The 20421-nt window shown below is 41.9% G+C and overlaps 1 protein-coding gene across 1 annotated transcript in view; it reads left to right on the forward strand.

Annotated features, from left to right (window-relative positions):
- LOC126310132 (kanadaptin-like) overlaps positions 1–20421 on the forward strand; it is a 236880-nt gene that overhangs the window by 173596 nt on the left and 42863 nt on the right. The window contains 2 exon segments of the mRNA XM_049992109.1: positions 591–751; positions 12142–12345. Of these exon segments, the coding sequence (XP_049848066.1) occupies positions 591–751; positions 12142–12345 (365 nt within the window).

Genomic DNA, 20421 nt, shown 5'->3' on the forward strand with positions numbered 1-20421 from the left:
TCTCTGCCCTTACTCTTTGCCTTTAAATATGTCTGCTTGTGTATGTGTGTGTGTGTGTGTGTGTGTGTGTGTGTGTGTGTGTGTGTGTGTGTGTGTGTGTGTGTGTGTGCGAGTGTACACCTGTCCTTTTTTTCCCCCTAAGGGAAGTCTTTCCGCTCCTGGGATTGGTATGACTCCTTACCCTCTCCCTTAAAACCCACATCCTTTCGTCTTTCCCTCTCCTTCCTGAAGAAGCAACCATCGGTTGCGAAAGCTCGTAATTCTGTGTGTGTGTGTCTATATATACTAGCTGCTGCTCTCAGCCAGTGACATGGAAAATACAAATATGTTTCATCTTGTGTTTGTATGGCACTGAAATGTCAGCAGTGTGACACACAAATTGGCAGTTTTTATTGCTATTGCAAATGAAGAGCTATCAGTATTGCATAGGACTAATTTGGTTTCTTTGGTGTATGTGTAAGAATGTGGTGTGTGGTGAACATCAAGTCTTAGCTTGTTCATTCCTTATGTTTCCAACTGTAAAGTGCGTGGTGATACATTCTTGCTGAATTGTTATGTGATGGTAATTAATTTTGGTGTCTGACTTATAGAGAGCAGAAAACGAAAAGCTAAGAATTGGGAGGAAGATGATTTCTAGGACAGTGATGAAGACACTTTCTTAGACAGAACAGGAGCCGTTGAAAAGAAAAGGCAACAGAGGATGCAGGCAGCCGGTAAAGTGCAACAAGAAGCGGAGACTTATGATCCACTGGTGTGTAAGTGTGTTTTTACTTTTTCTTTGTTTGCGCCGCATGCCAACCAGGGAATTTCTTTTAAATGCCTCTTTTTCAGTATTTTTTTTTTTTTTTTCAAATTCAGAAGTTTTTTAAGGGGAAAAATGCAGTGCAAAAGTTGAGATTGAGAATTGAAGGAAGATTGAAACTGGGCAATTCTAATACAGCGATTATGGAGGTAATAGCTGAGCTTGCCATGTAAAAGATGACTCACAAAAATCAACTCATGTATTTGTTTGTATAAAGCATAAAGTTAATATGCCGCATGTTAAGTGAGGTGTAATTCATTGTAAGAAGGTATAAAAATATGAAGCAATTTACTAAAAATATTCTCCATGTACAATGATTTTTTCTTTTCTTTCTCTCTCTTTTTCTTCCCCCCCCCCCCCCCCCCCTCCCCAAAAAAAAAGCTTGATGACATTTCTTGCCTCAACTATACTAGTAACTATGAATGGCTTCAAAAGCATATAGTCCACATGGGCTTCCAACTTTTAAAAAAATTTTGCGGAACTCTTTGGTCACTAATAATCTTGAAGTTAACTGCCTTAATGCCAAAAAACTCACTGTTGAAAAACTCACTGTTGAGCACTTGGTCAAGGATACTTAGAGAGCAGGTACTTATTTAGTTAAAATGGCACCCACAAAAAGCTACTCTAGTTGCTATGAGAAGTGTGATAAGTAGGACAGACATGTGCTGTCACAAGAAGAGTTCTGCTGGAGAAGTTAGATTGTGCATTGCTGAGGAAAACAGTGTTATATAATGGAAGATACACTGCTTTATTGCTTCTGAGATTAGTCAATAAATGTGGGAGTCAAAAGCACAAGAAGTATGAATTTTTTGCCTTGAAGTCCAGGCTGCTCATGTGATTGTGATGGTCTGAGGTAGTGGGAAGACAATCTTTGTATTTGTGTAGTGAACAGTATTTACAACGAATGTCAAGGTTGTATGGAAGGTATTGCATAACTAATTGAAATTGACAGACTGGAAATACTGTGTTTGTTGTCTGTGTAGAATTATTTGTTCTTTCTTAACAGAGTTCTTCAATTTATTTTGGTGTTGATAAGTTCATCATGATTTTGCTTAGTAATCCTACACACTGCCCAAATGAATCTTGACTACACAATCGTGAGCCGTTCTTGGATAGCTGTCTCTGTAGAGCACTTGCCTGCAAAAGGCGAAAGTCCTAGGTTCGAATCCAGGTCTAGCACACAGATTGATACACTAGGACATTTCAAACCAGTGCACACACCACTGCAAAGTGAAAATTTCTTGAATGATAACGTTTTGCCACACTGGCTATTATCATGAGGATCAAACTGTCCTTTTACATCATACCATTCAGTACTACAGAGCTTTGCCTGTGTAGTCATTCTCAAGCGTCCTGTAATACATACAAGATGTAACAAAACTGTTTTAAAAATGTGAAAAGCTTTTCAAATACCGCTACTAGTCACAATATTTGTTGACTACTGAATTATTTATCTGGCAAGATGTTTCCAGGTGATACGTCATAAGGCTATTCTGGCATTACAAAAACATATAACATAAATGTACACAGATATTAAAGTTTCTTTACATGACTGCTGTGCTTATCCTGTGGAGACAGAGAAGGATAACCTAGTAGAAGGCAGTGCCACGTTGTATATTTGTGTGCCGTTCACATGGAACTTTTTATAAAACACTCACTCACCTTGTTCTTGTAGCGTGGCAGCACATCGCAAGAAGAGTGAAGAACGGAAGGGTAACCTAGTAAGAGGTGATGTCACTTTGTATATTGTAAAACCAGACAGATATACAAACTGACATTCTCTCTTACTAGGTTATCTCCCCCCCCCCCCCCCTCTCTCTCTCTCTCTCTCTCTCTCTCTCTCTCTCTCTGCATTGGATGACCACAGCAGTCATGTAGGCAAACTTTAATACCTGTGTACTTTTATGTTAAATGTTTTTGTATTGCCACTATAGCCTGATCATGATCCATCACCTCAAAACATGCTACTAAATAAATTATTTATTAGTCAACTAATTTTGTGACTGGTAGATGTATTTGTAATTTTTTTCATAAAATACAAAGCATAAAACAACCATCATTCATTTATTCAACAGAATTAAAAAATTCATCTCCCTGGACTGAATCTACGTTAAACAACCTCACTCCCATTTACTTTTCAGTCTTCTCCTCTTTCCCTTTCCTCTTTAGCCATTCATGCATCTTTTCATCCTACATCTTTATACTATACACCTCTTTGTTTGAAGCTGGCATAGTACCTACAGTAGAATATCTTTGGCTTCCCTCTGACAACCATGCCTCCATCCTTGCTACCCTCCCTGTTTTCCTTTCCCTGTTGCTTCATAACTTGGGTTGTGAGTAACTAAATCCACTTTCCCTTCTTCCCGTTCTTTCCCCTCTCTCCTCCCTGACGAAGGAATATTTATTCCGAAAGCTAGGAACTTAAATTTTCGGTTGTTTTTTGTGTTTCTATCGGCTGTACTGAGCTGAGGTAACTACTGGCCAGCCCCTCTATCTCTTTGTTAGAATAAAAAAAGAACTTTTCTGTGCTGTATAAAAGGGCTGCTGTTCATAGCAGGAATCAGTTGTGGGGAGATTTAGCGTATGTCATTCTCACCTGAACATGGAAGCCAGACTGTCAGTGAAATATTCTTTTAATGTGACTGTGTGGTTTAGCTGCAGACCTGACAAGAATATAATAAAAGTTGTTTCAGTGACTGTAGGCTTTCCCAGTGTAAACTGTCTATGAAGGTTTCTCGGGTCTCCAGCCGGGTGGTAGCATTGATATCTCACGGCGTTTCGGGAAGTGTCGTACTACCCGTCTTCTGGCGAATTCATCGACGCTGCCATCTAGCTGGAGACCCAAGAAACCTTCATCAAAAGTTGTTTCATTTCTTGCTTCAGTGGTCAGTTTGGCTTTTGACTACTCCTGTTATTGGTTTGCATTTATTATTAGTGGAAACTCCAGGTTGGAATATCACCAATATAAGGAAAAGGAGAGATTGGTACTCGCTGTAAAAATGATGCACTGAGTTGCAGACAGGCACAACAAAAACACTCTTACACATTTAGCTTTTGACCAAAGCCTTCTTCAGAAAAAGGAACTTCACACACACACACACACACACACACACACACACACACACACACACACACACATTTACTCATACAAGTGTGCACAGCTCACGTACTCATGACTGCCATCTCTGGCAACTCGGACTGGAATTTGGTATCTTGGTCCACCTCATAAAATGACCCAACCTGTTCAGCTAATCTAGCCTTGGAATACCACTATCCACAATGTCTACAACAGCCTCCAAACCTCCTCCACATCCCCTCATTCCTGACAGTCCCTGCCTCGCGGACCCACTACGTATACCCTACCCTCCAAAACTCCCTCCCGCCACTACACAGAATGCAGAATCTAAATAGACCCAAAATATTGACATGAATCTTTCCTCCACAAGCCTTGGTCCCACTGAGTCCTTTCCAAAGACTTCAGTTTTTGCTCTACTCCCAGATTCAATCATGATGCCCTTGCTAAACACTACTCTCCTTCACCCAATCCCTACAGTGGATACACTTCTTTGCTACCAATCTGACTCAACCCAAAACCAATGTTGAAGCATACTTGACACACTCTGTTCACTTCTCCATCCAACTGTTATCCACCTCCACAGTCCCCATATCACCCTCTGTTAACATTCCAGAATTTCTTAGTCTCAAACCTTGTCTCACCATCATTCTCTAAATCCATCGTCATGCTGGCTAACCTTACATTCACAGAAAGAACCACAATTGTACACCTAAAAACTGATCCTGACCTTATAATACTACCTGCTGATGAAGGCACCCTCACTGTGGTATTGAACTGCAGGGTGTACCTGACTAAAGGTGACTGCCAGCTGTCAGATTCATCCACCTACAAACCCTGCCACAATGACCCCATTCCAGAAATCCTGCAAGATTTCCATCTCTCCTCAAATCTTTAGACCAATCTAAAACCTATCCCCTGAGTACCCCTCTCCTCGTCCCTACCATTCTCCACACTCCTACCTACTACATGCTTCCTAAAGTCCATAAACCCAACCATCATGGATGCCTCATTCTAGCCAGTTAATCTTTCCCAACTTAGAGAATCCCTGCTCTCATACACCCACACCCTTCCAATAACACACAACCTGACCTCCAGTGTAAAAGACACCAACCATTTCCTCCACTGACTCACCACAGTTCCTATTCCCATACTACACAGTGCCATGCCCATTACTTTTGATGCCACCTCTCTTTACATTAACATTTCTAAAGCCCGTGCCCTGGCCACTGTGGAATACTACCTACACCAATGCCTGATGAATTCGAAACCTACAACTTCCTTCCTGGCCACTGTGACCAACTATATCCTCACTCAAAATTACTTCACAACTGAAGGCACCACCTACAAATAAATCCATGGTATTGCAATGGACATCCACATGTCACCATCCTATACCAACCTATTCTAGTGTCATGTAGAGGAATCCTTCCTAACCACCCAGAATACCAAACCCCTCACCCGGTTCAGATTCATTGATGACATCTTCATGAGCTGGATTGAAGGTGAGAACACCCTGTCCACATTCTCCAGAACGCCAACACCTTCTCCTCATAAATTTTTCCCCTTGAACTCTACATTGATGGGAAAAGACATCTGTCCTGGTGATCACCACAGTATGGTAATGATCCCTTGAAGTACTCGTATCTGCACAACCACAACTACTACCACTGCAAAATCACTACAGTACCCAACAGGGGAACCAAGGACAGTTACAGGTATCGGTGGTGGTTGGGTTTACTCACCGTGCAGAGGAAAGATTATGTCTCAGGCAGGCACAACAAAAAGACTAAGCTACATGTAAAGGGCTGTGAGAAAAGGATAAAATTAATAAAACAATATTTTAATGATTAAATCAAACAATGGGATGTCCAAGATTGGAATGTAGCAATATTAGAAAAGGAAAGTTGCTACTCACCACATTGGTAACATGCTGAGTCACAAAAGGCACAACAAAAAGATTCACACAATTATAGCTTTCGGCCATTAAGGCCTCTGTCAGCAATACACACACACACACACACACACACACACACACACACACACACGTGCGCGCACAAATGCAACTTTCACTTATGTCTGCAGTCTCAGACTGCACTTCTAGTTCACTTTTCCTCTCAGAATTATTTAGGAAGTTCCTTATCACACTCAACTTGATCCTCCCCCATAATTACTTCACTTTTGAAGGCCAGACTTACAAGAAAATCAGGGGAACGGCCATGGGAGCCAGGATGGCTTCGTCCTATGCCAACCTCTTCATGGGCCGCATGGAGGAGGCTTTCCTGAAGACCCAACAGCTGCTTCCCCTGGCCTGGTATAGGTTTAGAGATGACATCTTTGTGATCTGGACTCATGGTGAAAAAACACTCCTTAATTTCCTCCATAACCTCAACCCCTTTTCGAATCTGAATTTCATCTTGTCCTTCAAAACCCAAGCCATCTTCGTGGATGTTGACCTTCATCTTGTTGAAGCTCACATCCACACCTCTGTCCACATCAAACCCACAAACAAACAACAGTACCTTCACTTTGATAGCTGCCAAGCTGCCATCCATTCCACATCTAACACTCCGTTCCCTAGGTATTCATGGCAAATGTATCTGCTCCAGTGACGAATCTCTCAACAATTACACTCTCCCGCAACTATCCTGCGAACCTTGTCCACAAACAGATCTCCTGAGCAATACATTTCTCCCCGTCCAACAACAATGTTCCTACACCCAGGCCACACAGAAGCATCCACCTTGTCACCCAGTATTATCCTGGCCTCAAATACATCAACAAATTACTCTGCCAGGGATATGACTTTCTCAAGTCAAGTCCTGAAATGAGATCATCCCTTGACAATATTCTCCCCACACCACCCAGAGTTGCCTTTCGTTGCCCCCCTAACCTCTGTAACATCCTTGTTAAACCCTACAATATTCCCAGACCACCTTCTCTACCCAGCGGTTCCTACCCCTGTAACCGACCCCGTTGCAAAACCTGCCCCATGCATCCCCCCACAACCACCTACTCCAGCCCCACTACTGGTAAAACATACACAGTTCAAGGCAGGGCCACAGGTAAAACAACACATGTCATTTATCAGCTGACATGCCTGCACTGCAGTCTTTTACATTGGTATGATGACAACTAAACTGGCTGAGCGCATGAACGGGCACAGACAAACTGTCCGCCTAGGAGATGTCCAATACCCAGTAGCAGAGCATGCCCTCCTGCATAATTCTAGGGACCTAGGAACCTGCTACACCATATGTGCCATTGGGCTTCTCCCACCCAACACCAGTCCATCGGAACTGCGGAGATGGGAACTTGCCCTCCAACACATCCTTTCATCCCGCCATCTCCCTGGACTGAACTTACATTAACCAATCTCACTCCCATTTACTCTTCAGTCTTCTCCTCTTTCCCTTTCCTCTTAAGCCATTCATGCATCTCTTCATCCTACATAGTTGTGTTTATCTTTATACTATATACCTCTTTACTTCTGTATGCATCCTCTTTGGTTTGAAGCTGGCACAGTACTTACTGTAGAATATCTTCGGCTTCCCTCTGACACCCATGCATCCATCTTTGCTACCCTCCCTGTTTATCTTTCCGCAGTTGCTTCATAACCTGGGTTGTGAGTAACTGAATCCACTTTCCCTTCTTCCCCTTTTTCCCCCTCTCTCCACCCTGACAAAGGAACAAAGTTCTGAAAGCTAGGATAAAAATTTTCTGTTCTGTTTTGTGTATCTATCGGCTGTACTGAGCTGGGGAGATTAAAGTTTCTGTGTGACCATCTTTCATCAGCGGAGTAGAAAGAAAGCGGTACCTGTTGCTAAAATGAATAGCAGCAACATCATCAGCATTAATTCTGTTTTTCCTTTATCTTTTTCTGTCATTAATTTTGCTTCATTATACTGTTTGGTAATTGTTTCACAGTCATTCTTGTTCTATTACATAATTGTGGCGCAGCTAAATTTCTCAACAAAATAACTGGTGATACTATTTTAATCTTAAACCATCTAAAGGCATTCCTCATGCATCATCATAATCATTATCATAATTGCCACCATAATTTTGTTCCAGCGACTTTGTGAATGATTGCCCTCCATTGATTTCTGCCCTGGTATAGTTTTCTCTCTCCAATGCATCACACATTGCTCCTCTCCCCTCAAGATGTTCATTAACCTGGTCTATCCATCTCTCCCAAGGCTGCCAAATTGGTCTTTTCCTTGGTACCTCCATCTCCAAATACTAACTTGAAGCTCAAGTCATATGCATTCACTACACTTGACTTGCAGCACTCATGCTTTCCTCTGTGGTCAAGGTTATGTGCAGATCTCCTTAAATATTAATTTCTCTCTCTCTCTCTCTCTCTCTCTCTCTCTCTCTCTCTCTCTCTCTCTCTCCCTCTCTCTCTCCCCCCTGGTTTTCTGTACAGCTGACCAGAGGAACTTCGTTTCACATGTCTGTATCTGACTATCTTCTGTCTTATTTATGATACAGGTCTCCAGTCTGTATGTCACAATTGGCAGGAGATAGATTTATACACAGTCTGTTTAGCATTTTTGTCCCAGATCAGGTTTTGTACTTGATGGAAAAAGCTGGATCCTTTAGCTGTTGTGATTAAAACTTCCAGTTTGGCACTTCCATCGCTTCATGTGACACTGAGATAATCACATTCCTCGTACTTGCACCAAATTCAAAAATTTGTTTGGAAAATTAACATTTTCATTTGCAGCAACCTTTGAATCAATTGACTTACATATTCCTTCCTTGGCAAGAGTCCTGCTTTGAATTTTTAAATTAATATCATCAGCATGTGGATACCCTCACCCCCCTCTCTTTGACAGCTCTTGCAGTTCCAGGCAGCAAAATTGGAAGGAGCTTGCCCCAGTTTATAGGTGCAGTAAATATTGGCAGGTTGCCAGCATTTTCAGTTGATTAACTATCCAGTATTAGAATTAAGCAAAACACAGTATTTAGCTGTGGGTGGTCATCTTTGATGTTAGACAGTAATAAAATGACACAGAGCACATGTAAATAAACGATAACTATGTACACAGAACTTCAATCGAGCTGGAGAGAAGTGAAAAAGTGGGAGATTCTGGTGAATCTCGCCACACAGCTGATGCCATCGGTTTCCATTCCCAGCACGAGATACTTGCACTCACTGACCAAACAAAATAGCATGCATTTGTAAGTGACATTCCTGCATTCTGTTTGAGATGATGAACAGATAAACTGCTACTTGAGCTGAAAGGGAGAAATGCCTGCGAAAGAAAAGTGCACAACGGTGATGTTGCTGCAGCGGCTGGTCCATCTTGAAGCCCAGATTGAATGCCTAGGATGTTGCCTGGCTTTAAACTTCTGACTCAAAATGCATTTGTGGGAAGGCAGGGACAAAAGCCTCCCTTCTGAGACATAAGAGCTGACAGAGTTTTCCTGTTAAGGATCAGTTCCAACCAGCCGGAAAGGCATTGCTCCTGAGGAAGAAGAATGATTGTTTAAAACTTTATAATTAATTAATGGAAAATCTCATTTAAAGATGTGAAACAAATACTAACAAAGAGATAGAGGGGCTGGCCAGTACTTACCTCAGTTCAGTACAGCCGATAGATACACAAAAAACAACCGAAAATTTACGTTCCTAGCTTTCGGACTAAATGTTGCTTCATCAGGGAGGAGAGAGGGGAAAGAAAGGGACGAAGGGAAAGTGGATTTAGTTACTCACAACCCAGGTTATGAAGAAACAGGGAAAGGAAAACAGGGAGGGTAGCAAGGATAGAGGCATGGTTGTCAGAGGGAAGCCAAAGATATTCTACTGTAGGTACTGTGCCAGCTTCAAACCAAAGAGGATGCATACAGAAGTAAAGAGGATATAGTATAAAGATAAACACAACTATGTAGGATGAAAAGATGTGTGAATGGCTAAAGAGGAAAGGGAAAGAAGAGAAGACTGAAGAGTAAATGGGAGTGAGGTTGTTTAATGTAGGTTCAGTCCAGGGGGATGGCGGGATGAAAGGATGTGTTGGAGTGCAAGTTCCCATCTCCGCAGTTCAGAGGGACTGGTGTTGGGTGCGAGAAGCCCAATGGCACATATGGTGTAGCAGGTTCCTAGGTCCCTAGAATTATGCTGGAGGGCATGCTCCGCTACTGGGTATTGGACATCTCATGCCCACCCAACACCAGTCCCTCTGAACTGCGGAGATAGGAACTTGCACTCCAACACATCCTTTCATCCTGCCATCGCCCTGGACTGAACCTACATTAACCAATCTCACTCCCATTTACTCTTCAGTCTTCTCCTCTCTCCTCCCTGAGGAAGGAACAAAGTTCTGAAAGCTAGGATAAAAATTTTCTGTTCTGTTTTGTTTATCTATCGGCTGTACTGAGCTGAGGTAAGTACTGGCCAGCCCCTTTATATCTTGGTTAGTATTTGTTTAAAACTTTAGTAATTTTTAATGGTTACCACCTTTATGGATAAATTATCACCTTCTCTCAGAATGACATCAATAGAAATATGTTTCCAGATTCCAGTACCCCTATCATAGAAATCATTATTATGAACTTTCTTTTTCTCAGAAATTTTGTTATTGACATTGCGATTATGAGGACTCCAGCGGGATGTTCAGTACTAGGGGTTCCGAATCTGTCATCTAACTGAATTAATTCCTACTCGACTCTCTCTCTTAGTTTCTGGACTCAGATAGCAACCCTCTCATGCTTACCGCCATGTGGTATCCCTGAAAGGTTAATTGTGTTATAAACTACTACATTTCTTGCTGCTAAAATAGCTCTTTCAAATAACCAATTTGAATTTGCATAATTTCGAACAATGTTCGCATAATCTCCACTTATTAATGATAATTATCAAAGCAGAAGAAACAAATTAAAATTTTTGCTGTGGCTGGGACGTTCTGGACCATACATTGTTGAGCTAGGCTGTATTCTATTCATGCCACTGTTATGGAACATTCTTGGACCTTCTGAAAAATTCTCTAACGTTCTGGAACTTTCTAGAATCTTCTCAAATATAAAGTAACATTCTTGAAAATTGTAGTACATTCTGTGTGGCGTTATAGTACTGTGACATGAAATGACCCACATTCAATCACTCTGTGACAATATTTTTGTTGTTAATTGAGACAATAATAGTTTGAAAGTATGTTTGTTACTTCTCAGTGCTGCTGCCAATCACAGTAAAAGAAAAATGGTTTGTTGTTGCGCTATGTCCACATCAGTTTCACTTTTGGTGGATAAATTAATTATGTAAGTTGTGAACTTGACGTAAAACATCATTTTCCACATGTTTTTGATTTACCAGTATCGTACGTTTGTGTAAACCCAAGTGTGCAATATGTTTCAAAATGAGTACATTGTAGCATTGTTACATTCAACATACAGTTGTAAATAATACATCAAATGAATATCATAAGTGCTGCAAAGCCTTAAAACCCCTATATTCATTTTGAAATAGCCTGTATTATCGATGTCACATCCCTGTGAAAACCATAATTCAAACATTGTATCTCCATAGATATCCACAGACCAGATGCATGACAATACAGAAGTGATTAGGAGTTACTAAATTTTTGTTGTGTTATAGTTGTGAAATTTTTAGTTATGAAATACAATATTGTAGTTGTGAAGTACTGGCAGAATTTGAAATTTTTTGTCTTAATGTGTGGTTATAAAGTAAAAACTGAATCATCTTGTGGCATTATTGGCCAGGAGACTACAGCTGGGATAGTTTAGCTGCCTAGTGATAGTCTTTTTCTTTGATGCCACTTTGGCAACTTATATGTCAATGATGAGTACAACACAAGACACCCAGTTTCTGTGTGAAGATAATCTCTGACCTGGTCAGGAATCGAACCCTCTGACCCCAGATAATAAAGGCAGCAATGCTGACCTCGAGCTGTGGACTATTTGAAAGTAGTTGATGGTTAAGAGTGTGGCACCTACTACATAATACGACTAGAATTAAAAATTTCTTCGACATATTGTAATCCTAATTGTGACGGTGGAAGGATCACATTGTTCTACTGTATTTGTTTTAGGTTTGTTGGTGTTTTTACTTTACACATTTTGAATAGCATGAGATGCCAAAATAAAAACTGCAGACAATTTGTTTGTGTTGAAATTATGTTGTTCAGCCATAATTCAGCTTGTAATATGGTCTCAATACTGCCACAATGTTACACTTCGAGATACATTTAGCAACAAGATCTCACTTACAACTGTGATGATTTCATTGTATGTTCTTGTTTTTCAGCTCAAGAAGTACAATGAAGTTCAGCAACAGATAAAAGAAATGGAAAAACAGTACATCATAGCAGCGCAGAAACTTTCTCGTAATAGTGGTGATTCCGTGGATGATGATGATGATGATGATGATGATAATGAAGATGCTCTGGATGCATACATGACACAGTTGTCATCTGGTATTGTTGATAAAAAAGCTGTGTCCAATTTGAAAGTATGTTCCTGGAGTACATTTTCACACTTCATAGTTATTTTCTTTATGCTTATTAGTATTGTAGCACAATGTTCTGTTTAATTCTATTTGAAAGATCACATTTGATTTTCATGGATCTTTTGGAAGCTCAGTATATTGTATTTGTTTGTGTGTTAATGTGTAAGTGGAATACTTTGTTCACTTGTGTATCTGTGGGTAGACAGAGAAGCACACTACCTCGTATGCTCTCAGTCTGTTATTCCTTAATGCTCTGGTATTCTCAAACCTTCTTCCAGCAGAGGTAAAGACACAACAGCCAGCCTACTAGGGACACTGACGAGTATACAGTGAAAGTAGTTTACACAACTCGAACACATTTAACAACTGAGGGATCGGAGGCACATGCGTGCCCTCGTAAAGGTACTTTCCACACCAGGCGTTGCCAGTGTATTGCCACGTGAGAATGGCTGCCCCTGACAGCTGCCTCAGGTAGTCGATTGTGCCGTTTAAACGTCTGCGCCCACTTCTCCTGCTGTAGGAGCCCGACATACGTCTGCTGCGGGTGACAGGTGTAGTAACGGGCAGGTTATTACAATCCTCCTTGCGTGCGTGCGTGTCACGGTCCGTGATGCTGTGACTGGAGGGGCACCGAGGTGACCGGTGGGCAGGACCTGCACAGGGCTTGCAGAACTGTGTGGATGTCGAGAGTCTGTGGTGAGGAGCACCAGTGCGGGCACCGACAGTGGCAAACTGGAGAGGGGAGTCTCCGACTCGGCTTAGGGGAAGGCGTTGGTACTGATGCCAACTACTGGGGGTGAACATACAGTCATTTCTGACAGAGCCCTAACTGCTGGGGTAAATAGGCACAATTGGGCCCACTTGTTCCCGGAGTGGCCAGGGCAGATGTATGACGAAGAGTTGGGCCCACAGCCCAAAGAGAGATCCCCCGTGTCCATCCCAGAAGCAGCCGGTTCTGGTAACGTACCTCGAATCGATCTCGTGTGCGAACTGTGAAGGCTGCATTGGCTGTGGACTTCTGACAGAATCCATTGACAGTGCCATCCCAACACGCTGGCCCAGACTGATATGCTGGGTTTACTTATTTGTATATTTATTTTACACATCTAGTTCCATTGGAGCAAATCTGAGAGGTCATGGAACTTATCAGTATGTGAAATTAGAACTTAAAAGTAATAAGAAATACAATAAAATGTTTAGAAACTCAAAAAAATACGAGCCACAAGTTTATGTAAACACAGTCAACAATATAACACAGGAATCAGCTTAATTTTTCAAGGAACTGCTCGACAGAGTAGAAAGAGCAACCTGTGAGGAAACTCTTCAGTTTCGATTTGAAAGTGCGTGGATTACTGCTAAGATTTTTTAATTCTTGTGGTAGCTTATTGAAAATGGATGCAGCAATATACTGCACACCTTTCTGCACAAAAGTTAAGGAAGTCTGCCGGGTATTACGTGAGTGAAAGCTGCTTATTCCTGGGAATAAGCTAATATTGTTAACAAGAAGTGGCAGTAAGGAATATATATATTGTGAAGCCAATGTCAGAATACCCAGACTAATGAACAGTGCTCGACAAGAGGTTCATAAACTTGCACCAGGTATTGCACAAACCACCTGTTTCTGAGCCAAAAATATCCTTTGAGAATGGGAAAAATTATCCCAAAGTACAAAACCACAGGTCACAAGCAACTGAAAATAAGCAAAGTTTGTGTCCAACTATCACTTACTTCAGATACCGTTTGAATAGTAAATATGGTATCATTAAGTCTCTGAATGAGATCCTGAACATGGATTTTCCACGACAATTTACTGTCTATCTGAACACGTAGAAATTTGAACTGTTCAGTTTCACTAATCATATGCCCATTCTGTGAAATTAATACATGTTTTTTTAAATTGTGTCTTAGAGACTGTAAAAATTGAGTCTTACTGTGACTTAGCGTTAGTTTATTTTTTACAAGCCATGAACTTGTGTCATGAACTGCACTATTTGAAACAGTGCCAGTGTTGCACAGAATGTCCTTTACTACCAAGCTAGTGTCATCAGCAGCTAGAAATATTTTAGAATCACCTATAATACTAGAGGGCATATCATTTATATAAATATGGAACAAGAGTGGTCCCAGCAATGATTCCTGGTGCACCTCCCATTTGACAATGCTTCCACTCAGGCTCCACATCATAGCCATTCTCAGCACTGTGGATAATGACATATTGCTATTTGTTGGTAAGGCAAGAGGCGAATCAGTTGTGAGCTACTCCCCGTGTTCCATAATAGTCCAACTTCTGGAGCAATATTTTGTGATCAACACAGTCAAATGCCTTAGTAAAATAAAAAAAAAAAGATGCCTAGTGTTTGAAACCTTTTGTTTGACCCATCCATTACCACACATATAAAGAGAATATAGCATTTTCAGTTGTTAAACATCTTCTAAAGCCGAACTGTACATTTGATAGCAAGTCGTGTGATGTAAAAGGATCAATTATCCTTACATACACAGCATTCTCAATAACTTAAGCAAACACTGATGGCATAGAAATAGGTCTAAAATTATCTACATTATCCCTTTCTCCCCTTTTATAGAGCAGCTTTTCTACTGAGTACTTTAATCATTCAGGAAACTGACCATACCGAAAGGAAAAATTGCAAATATGGCTAAATACAGGGCTAACATGTGCAGCACAGTACTGTAATATTCTGCCAGGCACTCCATCATATCTATGAGAGTCCTTAGTCTTCAGTTATTTAATTATTGACTCAATCTCCTCCATGTCAATATCATAGAGGAGTATTTCAGACATCAATCTCGGAAAGGCATTTCCCAAGGGCGTTATATGATTCCCTGTAGAAACTAAGTTTATATTTATTTCACCAGCAATGCTTAAAAAGTGATTGTTAAATACTGTACACATATCTGACTTATTAGTAACAGAAATATTTGTGCTACGAACTGACTTGATATTGTAGACCTTGTGCTTCTTAACAGAAAGTTCCTTCACAACTGACCATATGGTTTTAATTTTATCCAGTGAATTACCGTATTTACTCGAATCTAAGCCGCACCTGAAAAATGAGACTCGAAATCAAGGAAAAAAAAATTCCCAAATCTAAGCCGCACCTGAAATTTGAGACTCGAAATTCAAGGAGAGAGAAAAGTTTTAGGGTGCACCTCCAAATTGAAACAAAGTTGGTCCATTGTAATATGAGACACAATTTAGGTCGAATGAATGACGATACAGCTACAGTAGTTTGGTTCGAGTCGTAAGCTTAGCATTTAAGCTTTACCGGGTAGCCATTGCTATGCATGAGGTGCTCTTCCTTTTTCACGTGCTTCTTCTTGTTTGAATTTATTGCTTATTTTTCTTTGATCTGATAAGCACCGTTCTCTTTGTTATAGGTGTGTATATCACTCTAAGCTGTGTCATGCACTGTTTGTCACATTCTGATAATGAGTGTTTACAGCCTGTCACAGCTCGCGGCAATCTTGCTTTTGTGCGCGCTACCGCCGCTTACAGCTAAAAAAAGGAAATAGTCTCATTAGCGAAACAATGGCAAGAGACTGCTATTTGTTGTTACTTACATTGCTGCTTTCTTTGATAATGATTAACAAGAACCAAATAATATACTGCATATGATAGAAAATCTGAACGAGAGTTTAGCGAAAATTTTTCTCCATTTGAAAATCTTTGCAGACGCCTCTTTAGTACATAACATTGTGCACAGAGATTAGAGCCATCTTAGATTTAGAAATCTAGTCAATTGCCGTGCTTCATTTCTGACTGTGACACTATTAGGCATAAGAATAATACGAATATAAACATAACATGACAGGTATATTCTTCTGCATTTGCTGTTGTCTCACTCTAGTTTCTTAGTTTATGAGGCAGACACGATTTAAATGAGTTACCAAACACAAAACAATACATGGCAAAATGTTTATATTCGTATTATTCTTTTGGTGAAGAGAATACTGCATGTGATTCACAGTTCATAAAAGTTCCTATTAGCAACCATCTCTTCTCACAGGTAGGAAAAAATTCAGAACGTAGAGTTGGCCATGTTAACATACATCCCAAACAGTCTCACCAGTCGGATTTTCGTAGTACATTGCAATGCTGCTACATTCTAAGATGAACAATATGGAATTTGTATTTACTTTGTCGGATAATGTACGAAAGTGCAGTGGTCAAAACTTGAGGCGGAGAAAAAAAGGCCCATCTCCCACCCTTTTTTTGTTTTTAATTTTTTTGCTGACGCAGAGGTCTTGGCGCCAGTATTTATCTCTTTGCCTCCAAAAAATGCCTGTGTAGCGCTACATATATTCGACGGCAGAAGTTAGTTGTGGCGGCACCTACCGACATTTTTTAGAACTTCCGCTTACTTTGCACTTGATTCTAAGCCATAAGCTGTGTTTTCCATTACAAAAACCTGGAAAAAAGTGCGGCTCAGATTCGAGTAAATACGGTAGCTATTTTGTTTGTGCACCACATACTCTACGCCTTCCCAATAACACCGACAAAAGCGCCGCCGCCAGGGTGTGCCTGCCCAGCAGCGAGAGATTGAGCAGTGTCCGTGGCTGACGGCCACATTCTGTGTCTCAAACGCTTGGCCGAGACGTTGTGCCCCATTTGACTGCAGGTGGAAGCGACACGCCGTGAAAAGGCGAACACTATTGTGTATACAAAAGCCCTCGAAATATTGTGTAACAAACTAAAACCAGGGTGCGAGACGAGCCTTCTCCGGAGAATACCTTCGACAAGGCCTCGACAGTTCTGTCTGCTGTCGCCGGCAGAAAACAAATGACATGAGGAAAATGAAACAGATCATCAGTTGCCAATAATTTAAAAAAAGTAAAAGGGACTAGGAAAATCGACGTGGACCTATTTTCGAGGCTGTGTAGGGACCGTCTTTGGCAAAAAGCCAGTGCACAGCACGATTTACTGGACCGAACGCTGGCAGCAGGCCGTGGCAGTGTGCACCACGCAGTAGCCCACCGGCAGCCTCGTGCGAGGGATTCCCCAGTGAGCGTGGCGTGATGAGTGGGGGGCAGGGCCTCCAGCTGGAGCGCCACCACGGTGTAGGGAGGAAACTCTCCTACCGGCAGGAGAATAATGCCGTTCCAGAGGGAGGGGCGAGGGTTCGACGCGTAAAAATGCTGAAGTGGCTTTGATGCCCGGCCCGATGGAAGGTCGGGCCATCCGTGTCACATCACGTGTATGGCGTGCCGTAACACCAGATCCGTCGCCACAGCTGAGGCACTGTGGGAATTGGTGGTACGGAAACTGTCCACGATATGCTTCACCTCCGTACCCAGTTGAAAACACAGCAATTCCTTCTTGTCGTACTACGAGAGGTCACAGCCGACAGGGAGACGGGCAGAGCATGTGCATTCGCTTTTTGCAAGGTGGCACAAAAATGTATATCATGATAGTACCGGGACGAGAGCAGAGGACAACTAGTGGCTTTGTCCGGCAACGACGTCAGTGGGCAAATGGTAAAAACCGTGGGCTTACGGTCGGTAATCGAATGGAGCTTTGCACCGTACAAGAACAAGTGAAATTTTTAAGGAATGGATGAAGGCAAGTGCTTCTTTTTCCACCCGAGTGTAATGTTGCCAAACCGAGTCGAGTATTTTTGGTGCAAATGGCGACGAGCCAGAACTGCTCCCATCCTGTACTGGGACAGTGTCCCTGACAAAACCAGATACTTGCCAGTTTTAACTGTTACAAAAAGCGGTGTGGAACAGAGACTATCTTTAAGATGCACAGAAGCGTGCTCGCAGGCTGCAGATGAAAGAAAAGGAGCATTTCTGAAAAGCAAAAGGTGCGAGGGGTGGACGGTAGTAGCCACTTGTGAATAAACTTACTACAGTACGCCACTATGCCGAGGAATGGCTCAAGTTCTTGTAGATTGGACGGATGGAGCGAAGCTGCGAGGGCAGCAACATGTTGTTCCACAGGGAGCACACCCTGCCGGGAAATGTCACAATCCACATAAACGGTGGAAGGCTGGAAATAGTGCAGCTTAGTGAGGTTACAGTTGAGGCCTGTGGCCTGGCACAGAGATATCTTCAAGATAGTTAATGCAACGAAGAATAACTCTCCTAGCATGTTCTAAAAAACTTTGTAAGATGGCAGGCGCAGTAGTGACTACAAACATCAGCTGTCTATATTGATAAGAGGCCAAGAGGTGTATTAACTACATGCGCCTGTTTCGATGTCTTGTTCGACGGAATCTGAAAGTAGGCTTCGTCCAGTCAATTTCAGAAAGAATTGACCACCCTCCCCAGCCAAATCTGAGAGGAACTCCTCCAGTCGAGGCAGGGGGTAAATGTCTATTACTGCCTGTGCAGTAACAGTGACCTTTCGAGAGACATACACAGCCAAAGCTGACCAGTCAGATTATTTATAATCACTAAGGGTACAGCCCTTTCACTTGAGGAAATCGATCTGATCACTCTCAGTGATGTTAAGCAATCCATCTCTGTCTTAATCTGGAAGCGTAAAGTTGCTGGCACTAGCCCCACCCTAAAAAGGTAAGGGCATGTGCAGTGAATTGTTAGGACGACTTAACCCTGGGCAAACAAGTCTGAAAACTCTAGAGCACAAGGAATCCATTTCATGATAAGGCACTTGACCCAACACCATATGCACCACAACCACAATAGAAAAATAGAAAGTGGCAAAAGCATCTAACCAAAACAAAATTTCACTACTCGCATCAGTTATTACGGAGTAGGTAGCAGAGCGAACAGCTGACTTGTAGACTGCGCCAGCTGCGAATTTACTGAGAATAGGAATCTGCTGTTTGTTACAGCTTTCCAACCGCTACTTGATACTTGCCAATGGGAGGGACACTAGCCGGGTGTACTTCTGTGAGTTGAGTAGGGACACAATATCTCTCGTGTTGACCTGTATGTCATTGGCTTATCCACCACCTGCATGTAAATGAAAATTTTGTTCTCGCCTGTGGACGATGATGAAAGAATATGAATAATGATGTCCATTGTTTCCAGCAATCTCTTTGGGCAGGTGGAAGAGATTTGCACATCACTGACCTTGCCCCCCCCCCCCCCCCCCCCCACCTCAAACCGAAGGGCACACTGATGCACCTGCTTATCTGGAGCCAAACAAACAAGTGTGTCTCTGACCATAGTGTCCACATAAGACTCATGAGACTTAGCGTGATGTACTGATACTTACGACTGGGGTGTGCCGTGCTGCTCAGTTGCCCAAGTTCGATACATTTGGATTGGCTTGATGTTAATAGAATACGACACATGCAGCAACCACCTGTATTTGGTTGTTGTAATAGGAGAATGCAAACCACACATATTGTCAAAAGAAAGCAACACTGGTTCTTGCAGAGGAGCTAACATAAACAGTAAGTGACGCATACAATTAGGTATCCACGATAACAAAGGAGTCTTATAGACCACTTTATTGCACACACAGGATGTCACAAAATGTTGGGGAAGCTACTTCTTGTAAGCATCCCATTCTGCCTTGTATTTTGTCTTTAGTCTTTGCGGTGGGGGGGCATTGGGATGTGACCAACTGCCAACTGAGCATGGGTCAATGTAACCAACAACCACAACAACCACTACAGTATGCCTGGTGTTGTTGCAAAGTGACTGGGTTAAAGCCTCCATGGAAGAACCAAATCCAAAAGGAAACACACAGCCATAAAGAGATAAAATTTATTGGATCATGGAATGACATCGACAAGATCACAGTGAAACAATTTACGCATCTCAAACACATTTAAGAAATGAGGGCTCTCAGGCCCAAGCATGCCCTTATAAAGATGCTGTTCACATCAGGTTTCACTGATGGCAGAACTGCTGACTGCAGTCATCTTGGGTGGTTGTCAGTATGCTATTTGAAGGGCGGTGCACACTACGCTTTATGTAGTGGCCCGACTTATGCCCACTGTGGGTGGTAGATTTAGTAACCAGTGGGTTACTATACTTACATAAAAATTTTTAAGCAAATCATTTTTAGAAATGACACTAGGTGCTACATGAATAAATCAAGCTCAATAAAGTACAGTAGAACCTCACTAATCCCACCTCAAA

This window comes from Schistocerca gregaria, unplaced genomic scaffold (assembly GCF_023897955.1).
Source record: "Schistocerca gregaria isolate iqSchGreg1 unplaced genomic scaffold, iqSchGreg1.2 ptg000394l, whole genome shotgun sequence".
Lineage (NCBI taxonomy): Eukaryota > Metazoa > Arthropoda > Insecta > Orthoptera > Acrididae > Schistocerca > Schistocerca gregaria.